We start from the raw sequence: 13,967 nt of genomic DNA, 5'->3' as shown, positions 1-13,967 counted from the left end.
TACAAAAAGATCTAAATGTACATTTGAACTTTTTACATTTTAAATATATATTTTAACCTTTATTTTAAAACTTGATGATATTCTTGGTTTTCCCCCAGTCTTACTATGTGACAAAACAAGGAGTCTGGCTTGAAATTTGAAGTTTAAACTCAATTTAATTTAGGTTTCTGGATTTTCATCAACTTTGTATCAAGTATCATTTATGATTACCTTTGTGGGGGTCACATTGGTGGCTGCAGTCCTTAAAAGATATTGGGAATTATAAGCTGGAGATGCGTTGTAGTATACAGATGGACCTGTTGTAGCAACTGAATACACAAAAGATAATGTTAAGAATACTCAAGGTTGCAGCAGCCTTAAATCTAAAAACATCAAATATTTCTCTGCACTTTTGGCATGCTATTATGCAAACATGCAGTGTGATAATACATCATTCTTCTCAAAACCTGTGGAAAATTGTCAGTCAGATCATGAGACTATGAACCAGGAAAACAAATTCCCTTAAATGAATCCTATCCTTCAAGAAATGGTCTTAGTAAAGTCTCCTTCAAGTATTTTGCCCATTTAACAGTACTCAATGGTAAACAACTGATATAACATAATGATTTTACATAAAATGTTCAAGTCTATAACTCTTTTACTATGTAGTTACCAGTCAATGGTGCTCCGTGAAAGTTCTGTGCTCCTTGATAACCATCTGGCATAGTCTCTGTTGCATAGCTTTCAGCAGGCCACCGATGAGACATGTTTGTATTTGAATTGTTAAGTTTCATTTCTTGCATCTCATTCTATCAGAAATGTAGAAACGTTAGAAACTCTTTACACTAATACATTTATCCCCCCCTGTAAAGAATCTCCCTAAAAGAAATGCAAAGAACCTCACAGACAGAAATAAAGTTTATCTTATTAATACACGCTTCTTAACTGCTGTGAAAAACTTTAGGTCCCTGTTGTTTACTTGGAAAACGAGTTCAGTTTTAGTAGAAGCCATTAAGAACTTAAATTGGAACACTGGTACAGTGTGCCCTTGGTATCCATTGTGGTTTGTTTCCAAGCCCACCTGTGGATACCAAAATTTGTGAATGTTCGAGTCCCATTAAATTCAATAACATAGTAAAATGGTGTTCTTTACATAAAATGGCAAAATCAAGGTTTTCCTGTAAGGAATCCCTCCATGCTGGGTCTGGCTCCTCCCTCATGCTTCAGAGGCAAGGCTTCTAGTCTGTCAGTCATCCTTACCACCTTGAGACATAGCCAGTCCCACCTTCCCAGTCATGGTTTGACAAAGCTCCAGAGAAAACAAAAAATATACTGCCAGTGGCTTGAAACAGATAAACTTCACAAACTAGGGTGGGAAGAATTCCCTCCTGACAACTACAGAAAAGGAATCCTCATGGTAAGTAGCAATATTCCATTTTCCTGCAGTATGGTGAGGTAATCCTTCACACTGGGACCTACACATATGGTCACCATACCACCTGGGTGGGCAACAACCTACTAGACACAACCTGTTGCAGAACATGCCTACCAAAGGAAGCACCTATTGAAGCAAATCTGTCCATCCTGCAGTGTCTAATGAAAGAAGATGGAGAAACCAAGTGGCTGCCCTACAAATCCCCAATGAAGATGCTGTTGTGTTCAATGTCACAGACATGGCAACACTACAAATGGAGTGGGCCTGTATCCTTTCTGAAACCGGCTTAAAACTGTGCACACATAAGCCAATTCAATGCATTGCTACAACCAACAATACAAGGTGGAAGAAAACATCAGTTGACTCTTATTAGGAACAAAAGAGGAATCTAATTGAGGAACAACTGAATCGTGAAATCCACACAACTCCTCAGACAGACAGAGTCCACACTCAGATGTCCTGAGAAACAAAGTAGTAGCAATAAAAAATAAACGTTTCCGTGTAAGAAATTTCAAATCCATTGATCTAAAGGGTTCAAAAAGAGCCTGCAACAAAGCCTGCAGAACCACATGCAAATTTTACGAAAGAAAGCAATAGGCCATTTCCAGCCAAAGGAAGACATACTCTTCCTGCTTCCAGGATAAATTACACTCTTGCCCTTCACTAGAGCATGATTCTTTTTTTAAATAAGAGTTAAGGTATAGTACTTACAATGACCAATAGATAAGTTGATTTAGGTTTTCTGAGTCAATTTCTTGACTAAAATTTCTAGAATTAGGCATACAGTATATAGTCTGGCCAAGATGGTTGAGACCAACTCTCCTGAACCTGCATGCTGTCTACCTCAGAAAACCAAGGCTGATGAAGCCATACAGGTGCTGTTAAATTTACCTATGCTCCCTCCATTTTTATTTTCTGTAACACATTGGACAATATCAGCACAGGAGTAGTGGTGTCACCAGGGGAGACGGTGGTGCAGCCTGCATTGGGTGACACCCCAGAAGAGGGATAACACCTGTTTGGTCCCTCTTCCCACTGTGAAGAGGGGAAAGTGTACCCCTCCCAGCTTTGCCGCAGCAGCCACGGTCTCTTCAGGTGGAACTATCTGCTGCCACAGCAAAGAACAGACAAGGCAGAGCACACTTGGAACTGCTTTGCTGTGGTGGCAACAATTTCATAAAGGAGGCCACTGCCGCTGCGGTGAAAGAAAAGCTGGAGTGCACCTAGCCCTGTTTTGCCACGGCAGCAATGGTATCTTCATGAAGAGGACACTGCTAAAGACAACAGTGCTTTTGTGGTTCAGCTTTGCCACAGCAGCAACAGTTTCATCACAAAGAGGACTGCACCAGGTGACACCCGGGGTGGGAGTGGCACTACACTGGAGAAAAGGTGTAGCACAACACCCTTGGCCAATTTAATGTGAGAGCATCTAAAGTCTATGCTCCATCTGCCCAATATTTTGTTATAGACCGAGGCAGTTTGATTCTCTTGAGAGGTGTAATGATTCACCCAGAGTATCAAACATTTGTACTAGCCTTTGAAATACCAGAGAATTCAGAGCCTACTCCACCTGGTCCAGGCTCCTTCTGCATAACCATGCAGCCTCATGATTTAGTTGGCACCTCATACTCCCCTGTGAATGACTAAAGGTGAGATGCCTCTCAGGGTCCGTGATCATGTCCCCCCTTGCTTTGGTGGTCATGTTTTCTATTCAGATCAATAAGTTTGCCCTGAACTTCCAAACGCAGATTGAGGGCCAAACACACTACCCGTAGCTTCAACTAGCGTATATTGTGTATCCTCTTACTTGGTGACCACAGGCCCTGTGCCACCTGGACTTTGCAATGCATCCCCCAACCACTGCTCAATACAAATCAAGGTCTCCCAACCCACCTATCAGAGAAACTTCTCTCAGAAACTGATTCCCAAGGCCAAAGGTGCTGGAGTGTGAAAAACCCTGTCCTGATTCAAACTGAGCCAGGATGGAACTGGGAAGGTGAGACTGGATCTCCCTCACAGGGTGGCAAGGATGACTGACAGATCAGAAGTCCAACAACATGTAGAGTACGAGGGAGGTGACAGACCCAGCATGTAGGATCATCTCCCTACATTGCAGGAAAATTAGTTCTATCTACTGTTAAAAGGATTCAAATGTCTGACTACATACATATCTAGGCATATTTACTCAGATTTAGTATTTTCAACAAAGGTAAGTAAATGTCTGCCTATGCAAAAGTGAAAACTATGTTAACACAAGATGTTAATTTAGTACTTTTGTCAGTACTTCACTGTATGAAATGAACACCCACAATAGAGGAAACAATCACATGTAAGCAGTTGTCCTTCCATCATTATAAGTCTAGGATTTTAGTATACAGTGTGCCAGCGTCATATGCGGGCGCACTATACACAGCTTCCAGCATGCGCTGGGAGCCGCACCAGAAAGGCTTCTCCCACACCCTGGAAGAAACAATGGGGTGCGCGCCCATGGCATGTGCCCTGCGGCGCGCCGGGTGCGCGCCACGGGAACGAGCCCCATTGTTTCTAATGGGGCTTGACTTTATGCAGTATTTCCCTTACACAGCAGGGGACGGAACGGATCCCCCACGTAAGGGAAGGGCCAACTGTAATAGTAAATATATAATCTTAGAGTATTTAATTTGTCCATCTCACTTCTACTATTTAAAGTGAAAAAGTCACTTCTCTTTCCCAGATCACATCTTACTAAGACAAATGGAAATGCATTACTGTTTATTTACCTTAATAGATTCTACTTGTTGACAGATCATCTGAAGTAGAGTTTTTTGGTCCTCTGCCCATCGAGGGGGAGTTTTGGGAGAAAACTGGGGGAAAAATTATTAGGTTTTTAGATTAAAAAAAACCAAAACAGAATTTTCAAAACATCTATTCACCATTATGCACTCCCTCTATCCACCATAATCCAGAGGAAGAGATGGGCAGGTCAACCCCAGGCCTTGTCTGAAAAAGAAGAAGGGCACTCCCTCCAGTCCATCTGCCATGGTCATCAGAGGGAAAGAAGATCTGCTGGACTTTTCCCCTTCCCCACTACCATTCCCTTCTCCTTTTGTGTCTTATATCTTTTTAGACTGTAAGCCTGAGGGCACTGAAATGTCTAATTTAAAAAAAATGTAAGCCACTCTGATAGCCTTTTGGCTGAAGAGCAGGGTATAAATATTCTAAATAATAATAATAATAATAATAATAATAATAATAATAATAATAATAGTTTGATATACCTTGTAGCTTTTACTTGGAGATAAAGAAAATTTTGTTGGTGATGGAGTAGAATGTTTAATTTCTGCTTCTGCTGGTTGGCTCAAATCATTGTTTAAAGCAAGACGTGGTTCTTCACCATTGTCCCCAAGTTCCTGCATTACACATTCCAGCATCTCCTTAACTGTCTCTATTGATACAGGTAACTGGGAGAAAAAAACAGAGAATGCATAATTTTAAGTCAGTTTAAACACATACATTTAAAGTTGATGAACAATGCATTTTGTCTTGATTCAAATATTTCCAGACTAACCTTGTTTCACTAGCTTTGCAGTTTGCATGACTAGTGTCGTCCTGCCCACAAGGCTGACCCAGGGCAGGTGGTGGTGTAAATTATTGAGGCTAGCAGTAATGTTCTGTATGTTTTTTTTCTCTCCTCTCTCAATAGTATCCTTATTTATCCATTGTTTTTTGGCATCCACTGTAAAACTGGTTAGTCTTTAAGAAAATAATGCTGGACAGAGGCCTCCTGAGCAGCATATGAACTTGCCCTCTCATGTTCCCTGATCTGTTTGGCTGCCATTAGAAGACTGACTGTACATGCCTTATTTCTTACCATGGTTTCTTTTCTATTGCCATCCTAGATTACATGAACCATGCTATTCTGTTTTTTATTGTTCCTTTCCTTTTTGCTTAGAAAATACCCAGTGACCAATTGGGAAAGGATTTTTACATCTGTATAATAATAGTAAATAAAACTTTAATTTATATCCCGCTTTTTGTTACCACAATCAAAGCGGCGTACAAACTTTAAAAATACAATATATGCAATTTCCACCACCTCCTCTTAAAAAAGGATTAAACAATTCTATCCATTAAAATTATAGACAATAAAATCTAAAAACAGTAATACAACACAATAATAGTCTTCACTTGCATATGGCAGGCAGGCAGAATTTCAAACTTACAGGGAAAGGAAGTAGTCTTAACTATCATAATGGAAAATAATTTTGACTCTTGCACTGTTGGCTGGCATGTGGGTTTTAACCCATCACTGGTGGATTTATTCTCTGTGCCATCTCGAGAATATACAAAATTCTGAATTAGAAAGTACTAAAGGTGGTCTGCCCTTGCTAGAGAAGAGAGTAAGACTGAGTCCAAAGTAAGTAAAAGGAAGCCATGAGTGAGCATAAGTACACAGCAGATCGAGCTCATGGGAGGAAGAAAACAGGTGTGGCAGTCAAGTGAGTGGTGCTGGGAAAACTCACAGGCAAAACATAAAACCTTTGATGACAGCAATGGTGGCTGGAAACAGCCACCTGGAGCAGTCAGCCCACTGCCAGGAGGAGGAGCACCACCATTCATTAGCTCCTCTGCCTGAGAGCCACTCTGACTGGCCCATATGGCACAACAAGAAGCAAACTTTTGAGATCTGCTGTATTTTTCACCCGGCTAAAAACTGCTCTTGTCAATCTTGCCCACATATGGAAGAAAGCCCTTCCTGTTGTTTGTCTTGTGGGAAAACAGGCAGTTAAAACCCAGAAATTTCCATGCAAATTTGATCTGGACTAAGTCCACTCCCAAAGAGCCAATATTGTGAACAGCTCATGTTTTAGTTTAGATCAAGGTAGGTAAGTCTTCCAGGGGTCAAAAATGGGGAAACATGAAATCGGAAAGGTCTGGAAGTCCACTTCTGCTTTTGAAATATGGATTTTTAAAAATGTATCTAACTATTTGGGGTAAGAGAAAGTGACTTATTAGAAAGGTGAATAGCTGCTCTAGGATGCTTATGGGAGAGTCAAATCAGTAAAAGGGCAGTCTAGGGAGTTTGAAGGGCTCATGCACTGGAAAATCTGTCTTACAAGGGCTGTGTCTGGCTACAGGGATGCACTTTGCTCACAGCTCCATTATATCTAAGGTCTAAATTGTGGTCTCCCTAATTGCCACTGTATTCATTGCTTTTCTTTTTTAATTATTATATTTATAAATGAATAAAAACAACTTACATAAAAGCATGAAAAATGTCCATAAATAACATGTGTAACAAATTCATATTATCTATCATTCAATTCCATATTATACCCTCTTTCAGTTATTAAATCTTTACTTGAATTCTATCCTTCCCAGTGCTGATCTTCCTATAATCTTATACAGTACTTCCCTTTCCTTTGTCTGATCCATTCCCTTCTGTTTTCCTGTACTTCATTTGTAATGTCTTCTATATTTATTTAGTATATTTGAGGTGTAATAATTATTTTCATATCAATTTATTCAAATGTCCATAAATAACAGGTGTAACAAGAAATATTGGAGGATTTTGATGTATATTGTCATAAGAATAATCTTGGTACAAAAACAGAAAAGAAAAGAAACATCAACACCCAAAGACTGACTATTGAAAAGATGATATGGTGGATTAAAAAAACTAACTGCACACTAAATGTTGGGACATTTTTGTCCTTTGTATTCTGTGCCTTTTGTTTTAATTGTTTTATTTTTGATAAGCTTGTTTTGCCATGGCCTTTGGCTAGTACAATAAACATTAACTTGACTTGAAAAACTAACTACATTGATCAGAGACAAAACACTAGTTAGGTATCAGGAAGATTGGAATGATTTGATAAAATTCTGGAAACAAAGTTGGGGACAATCATCAGTACTTTATTTTAAAGATCAACCAGCAGCCTTAAATACATTTGCCTATTCTATCTAATTCATTTAATTCATATACAATATATAACACTTATATAATATGTATATAATATACACTATATGAGAGTCAATATGGCATAGTGATTTGAGTGCTGGATTACAGCTCTGGAGACAGGGTTCTATTTCCAGCTCAGCCAGGAAACCTACTGAGCAAGTCACTTGCTCAGCGTTAGGGGAAGGCAAATGCAAACCTCCTCTAACCAAATCTTGCCAAGAAAATCTCATGATGGGGTCCCCTTAGGGTCATTGCAAGTCAGAAATGACTTGAAGGCACACAGGAACAAGAAAATCAATAAAACACTTTAATATCTCTGATGTTCTTGGTTATCTACATTTCTGTATCTCCACATTACATTATGACAAAGTTGAATGTGTGAAAAAATGTTTTTCTATATAAAGTACTTTGTTACTTTGTTCACCTAGCATATGCTTCATGTTTAACAAATCAAGTTCTGGTTCTATTGGAAATGTAACATTTAATATATCACATATCAGTATGTATTTCTTGGACAAGTATCCTTTGCTTGAGGGCACTTCCAACAATTACTATTACTATAATAACCTGATCTATGGAAGGGCGGTATAAAAATAAAAAAAATATTATTATTATTATTATTATTACTATTACCATTTTTGTACATTTTGGATAGTTTCTCCACTGTCAGATACCTTCTGTACAGTATTCTGCAATAATTTTTGTTTAAATCGTAAGAAAGTGTAAATTTTAATTTTTTCATCCAGGTGAGTTGCCAATGTTCTAACTGTAAAGGATGACCAATGTTCTGTGCTCACTTAATCACTGAATTTTTTACTACTTGTTCTATAGTTTATTTAAGTTATAATTTATATAATTTGTCTATCATGTGATTATCTCTTTCAGATACTGTATTCATTTCAAGCCACGTTCCTTGCTCTACCTCCTTAAATAACATTTTATATCTCTTGGGAAGTTGCAAAGCACAGTACCTGGATAGCAGCTACCCACCATATTAACTTACTAAGGAATGTATCCAGGCTAAACACTTTGGGGACCCATGATTTAGTGGTGGGCAATTGAGGAGGGAATTGTAGTGAGGGCAAAACTGCTGTGTTCAGATTTGGGGGGGGGGGGGGCTCATTTGGAGGTGACAAATAAACTGTGGATTTTTTGAAAGTTTTATGTCTGGGGACCTTGGGGAGGGGCTTCAGGAGATCGAAAGATTTTGCCCCAAGAGTAAGACTTTTCCCACCTCTGGTTTAGGGCAATTACATTTTATTTTTCAAGTATGTTTACTATCAGATAATCAGCTATCAATATATAACAGTACAAAAAAAAGTTTCTTTCCTTATATAGAGATTTCAATCAAGAAACCAAGCTATATTGCAAACCTTTTCAATTACTGAAGTATCTGTAAAGCTTTGATTAATTATCTTTAGGAGATAGTCCCTGCTCCTCTTTAGATTATTCCTGCATTCTTCTTGTTCTTCTAGTGACAGGCCATCATTCTCCATCTCTTCAGCTTTCCTCTGGAAAATCTATCCAAGAGAAAAAATTCAATCATGGATGCAGTTTATGGAATTGTGACGGATTAGTGAGAAATATACCATAAAGACATTCTATATTTACCAGAGCAAGATTCCAATATGCAACAACATTTTTAATGGCTTCAAATGCTTGCATAGCATCCTCTGTTTTTCCATCAACAGCATCCAAAACAGCAAAAGCTATGCGTGCTTCTTCTTCATATTCATCAACCTGAGAAACCTAAAAGTGCAATTTACTCCATTAGTTTTAAAGAACAGATGTCTCATTAGAGAATAGTTTACAAATATAAACTAAAGTACATATGAGTATCAGTTACTAAGAAAATCAGCTGATCTTGAACCAGGTTGGAATATCCCTTGATACCCTGAAGTCTTCAAACAAAGATGCACAGCTGGCCATAAAAAACAATGTCTGTCCTGTTTAGGTGATGCCAGGGCTGCAGGGATCCTTGGGCATACTTCCTGTGCCATAATGTACCCACACTGTTCCTTATGGGAAAAGTTGCTCCATTCTACTCTAGTTGTACCACATGTATTGGACAAAATTTGCATGCATCTTTTCTCTTCTCATGACTAGCAGCAAAAGTTAGACATTATCATTATCATCATCATCTATTAGATGGCAAATGTTCAGCTTTTTTGGTTAAGAATTCTTTATACCAGAGGCAGGCAACTTATGGGCCTCCTAATATGTAATGACCCTGCAATTCTCAGCAACCCAAAAGTGAGGAATGATGGGAGCTACCATCCAACAAAAACTTGAGGGCCTCCCTTGCTTTTGAACAAAGGGCACACAGCTGCAGTTGAGAAGTTCTCAATGCATAGCATACTGTATGACAGGCAATCTTTATACTGAAAGCTTCTCATCGACAAGTTCTATCTGAGCACTAACCTCTTTACAAAACCATTAGGGGGAATTCCTGGACAGTTAGAAGTTTAGGGCTTTCAATGTGTTAACCATTCAACTTTGTCACAAGTAGGATGGCAGCAAAGGGACCAAATCAGTGCCTGGAAATATCATGTGCATCGCAAAGGACTAATCCTGATATTAAATTCAGAGTAGACAGACAATTTTATATATCTGGGAAAAATATATATACACATCTAAGTCCAAATCTTCCCCTAAATAATCAGGTTTCCAATTAGTGGCTGGATTCCTACACCCAACTATTCACAAGCAGCAGGTATGACTGTTCTCTCAATTATACATGCTGCAGGAGGCAAGAGGTTAGCTCTTGTATATGTTCTTATAACCTCTAAGATAAATTAATGGTAAAGCCCTCCACATATGTCTGTTGAATGCATCTGACCAATATGTGTTCATTTCAAATGCTCGGGTCTGTAAATTTCAATTTGTCAAGTGCATATGCATCACTTGAAGTTTTTCCCTGCCTTATTTTTTGCACAGAAAAAATGGGTCCATAGTCAACATAGGAATCCCTTACACATCACACATGCTCTATGGGCTGCCTGATTCTCACTCTTGATTTAACTGAACGCTTTCATGTCTGTCCTTAAAACTTGCAGCTTATAACTGGTGCTTGCTTGCCAGTGTTGAGAAGGTAATCTTTACTTTGGTGAAGGAAGTAATAACAAAACATGCAGCTGGAGAGAAACTACAAGAAAAAACTGAAAATGCAAACAGAATTCTGCATTTCCTTTTTGTACTACCTGGATATCTTCACTATGGAAATGTTTAAACAAGGGATCAATTGGTTCAGAAATACTCCTCTTCTTCTTGATTGTTTCCAACATTGGCAGAACTTTTTTCCAGTAATAAACACTTCGTCCAATATATTCTCTTTGGTCATAGAATGAATTAAGGCTACAGCCCTGTGAAATAACAACTAGAGTTATCTTATGTATGTAAGAACACCTGAAAATTATAGATCTTTATTTGTACAACATTTTGCTTACTGTGTATATTCATGTATAAGTCTAGAATTTTAGGTCAAAAAACTGATCCCAAAAACATGAGTCGACTTATCTATGGGTCAATGTAAGTACTGTACTTTAACTCTTATTTTTTTAAAAAAAGAACCATCCCCTGGTGAAAGGCAAGAAAATAATCTGTACTGGAAGCACTGACTCCCTCTATTCTCTTATTCAACCAGCCTTTAGTGTGAGCACAAACAGTTATGCTTGCTGGAATTTTGTAAATTTGTTGGCATCGTTTTCCTTCGCTTCATCCCTTACATAATTTGTTAGATGCTCCGAAGTTTTACCCCCGGTCATATCAAAATCCATAATTTTGGTCCCCAAACCTGCCCCCGACTTATACATGGGGTCGACTTATAGTCAAGTGTACATGGTAATTGCAAGCCCATATTGTACCACCATAAGTGTTAACTCTCAGCATAGTATAAAATAGTAAGCAATTCATAAAAGTAAAGGTAAAGGTATTCCCTGTTGACAACGTTGTCAAGTCATGTCCGACTACAGGGGGCAGTGCTCATATCTGTTACTAAGCTAAAGAGCCAGCATTGTCACAGACTACTCTGTGATCATGTGACCAGCATGATTGCACAGAATGCTATTTGCACAGAATGCTATTTACCTTCCCACTGGAGTGGTACCTATATATCTACTTGCATTTGCATGCTTTCGAACTGCTAGGCTGGCATAAGCTGGGACTAGTGATGGGAACTCACCCCATCATGCGGCACCCAGGCCTCGAACTGTTAACCTGCCGATCTTACAATCAACAAAGTCAGTGTCTTGATCACATGAGCCAAATGTACAGCATTTGAAATGTAGTGTCAGTAACTTTCTGATTATTTTTCTCACAATATTTAAATACATCCAATTCTGCATAGGCTATATGAGATATAGTTGAGAAGTGAACTTTAGAAGATTTATAGTCATATAAAATGCCCACTGCCTACTTACTGTTTTAAGGAGACTTTTTGCCCAGTGCACGATCAGGGCTGGTTGAAGACCATGTTTTCCAAGAGCTCTAAGGATACTTATCTCATGTTGAACTAGAATCCTCACTTTTGCTGCTGTCCCAGGCCTGAAATTAACATTTAAACAGAAATATGTCAGTTGTACAATGCTGCTCAAACAACCAGTTTCTTTCAATCTTTTGCCAAAGCAAAATTACTTTCTTAACCTACCCTCTTTTTTCCAGCCTTCATAGCCACCTGAATAACAGCTCCAGAGAGTTTCCTAGACTTTCAGAGTACGTTTATGAAGTGTGGGTGAGCTGCAGTGGAAGGAGTAATCCCCCCCATTCCAATGGATTCTCCTATTCTGCTACAAATCCATGGTTGGATACTGCCTTTAATTATAACTTGGATCATGTTAACTAGCCATTTTAAAAGATAAAATATCAGACTGGAAGTCACTCACAAAAGTTACTGAGAGATTTTCTAGCCAAGTCCCATGTTAACATGTAGATATGGATATGAAAGCCCAACATTTCACACCAAGTGTCAGGATTTCTATAAAAATGAAGGCTTCCCTTATCAAATCTTTCAACACGGTAAGAGGTTAATGTGTAAGATTAAAGATACTGAATTACTGATCTGAAGTCTTTCACAACTTATCTATCACACGCTCGAAACAAAAAGCAGTGACCATACTTACACAGCTCGTTTGTGAATTAGAGCATATACAGCATCCCACCAGGCCCTTTGCCTCTCAGTACAAAGTTGTTTGTATACAGGAAGTGGCAGAAATCGAGGATAATGTGCAGAGTACTGAGTACTGAATTTTTCTTGTAATTGCAAGTGGCTAGTGAATATCACCCCAAGTAGAAACACCTTTAAACACACCAAGTAGAAACACACATTAAATTATACAGAAAGCATTACTGTACAGAGTCATATTCTAGTAAAACTGGTACATAAGGTATTTTCTTACTTCAAGGTCCAACATGCAAATTGATTCAGGAGCATTTGTCTCAAGTCTTGAAGTTTCCTGGGGCAAATGGAAAAGCTGTTTTAACCATTTGCGAATGACTTGTAGTGTTGGTAGTGAATTCCAGTGCAGACCCAGCCATGTTAGGTGTTGGAGACTACCACTGTGAGCTCTAATGGCACCTAAAGACAAAAAGAGGTACTGATTTGATTTCCAGAGACAAAGGGGTATTGCCTATGACACAAAAAGATAAGCATCATTCTGGGATTTGGGTTATATAATTTTATGTCTTCTCATATAAATAGGCCAAAAAGATATCACTCCATTTTGGTTTACAAAGACAGCCTTATTCACATTCTTAATTAAAAGACATAAATGAATCCTGTAGCACCTTTGAGACAAGCTTGGGGGGGGGGGAGGGATTTCTAGCATAAGATCTTGTTCACTTTAATCTGTTTCACCAAGTGCAAGTCCACTAAATACAGTTGGCTCTCTGTATCCCTGGATTCTTTATCCATGGATTCAAGCATCCATGGCTTGAAAATATTCAAAAAGTATCTATAAATTCCAACAAGCAAAACTTGAGTTTGCCATGTTATGTAAGGGACACCATTTTATTATCCATTGAATTTAACAAGATTTGCACATTGGCAGATTTTGATATCCATGGGGGGGGGGGGTGTCCTAGAACCAAATCCTAGGGGATAGCAAGGGCCCACGGTACATTCTTAACCAATTACACAGTTTAAAATGCAAAACTGTAAATTCAGTGGTGGATGAGGCAGTTCTCCTGATACAAAGACATTATGAGCTATTATTCAATTGCTATATACTTGGCTAAACATTTTTTTTCTCCATGGGAAAGTGGTGCACTCTTTGAAGAGTAACAGGTCAAGAGGATAGCACAAAAACATTGTCCACTGTGATGCCAAAAACATGATATGCTGATCCATTTATGTACAGCCAGGTGGAGAACTGCTGCATCAAAGTATACATAAAGATTTAGTCATCGTAACATACAGCCATGTATAATCTAAGATGGGGTCAGGAAAGTCCAGATTCATTAAATTCTCCCATTAAAAAAAAATCAAAGGCAGAAAACCCCCACCCTGCCTGCAAAACCTTGAAAAGTGGCTGTATTTGGGCTGACTCCCTGAACCAGAAGTGATCGTGCAAAAGACTACCCATTGTCAAGTCGAAGGCTTTCATGGCCGGCATCCAT

General features: G+C 38.7%; 1 protein-coding gene across 1 annotated transcript in view; it reads right to left on the bottom strand.

Annotated features, from left to right (window-relative positions):
* The window catches only part of LOC121926936 (E3 SUMO-protein ligase RanBP2-like), a 51,141-nt gene that overhangs the window by 20,715 nt on the left and 16,459 nt on the right, over positions 1 to 13,967 (bottom strand). The window contains 10 exon segments of the mRNA XM_042460336.1: positions 211 to 308; positions 653 to 788; positions 4,174 to 4,257; positions 4,672 to 4,854; positions 8,729 to 8,875; positions 8,967 to 9,104; positions 10,556 to 10,717; positions 11,774 to 11,897; positions 12,473 to 12,648; positions 12,749 to 12,927. Coding sequence (XP_042316270.1) covers positions 211 to 308; positions 653 to 788; positions 4,174 to 4,257; positions 4,672 to 4,854; positions 8,729 to 8,875; positions 8,967 to 9,104; positions 10,556 to 10,717; positions 11,774 to 11,897; positions 12,473 to 12,648; positions 12,749 to 12,927 — 1,427 coding nt within the window.

Source organism: Sceloporus undulatus, chromosome 3 (assembly GCF_019175285.1).
Source record: "Sceloporus undulatus isolate JIND9_A2432 ecotype Alabama chromosome 3, SceUnd_v1.1, whole genome shotgun sequence".
NCBI lineage: Eukaryota > Metazoa > Chordata > Lepidosauria > Squamata > Phrynosomatidae > Sceloporus > Sceloporus undulatus.
The sequence above is the reverse complement of the archived record's forward strand: the minus strand, read 5'-3'. Positions and strand labels throughout refer to the sequence as shown.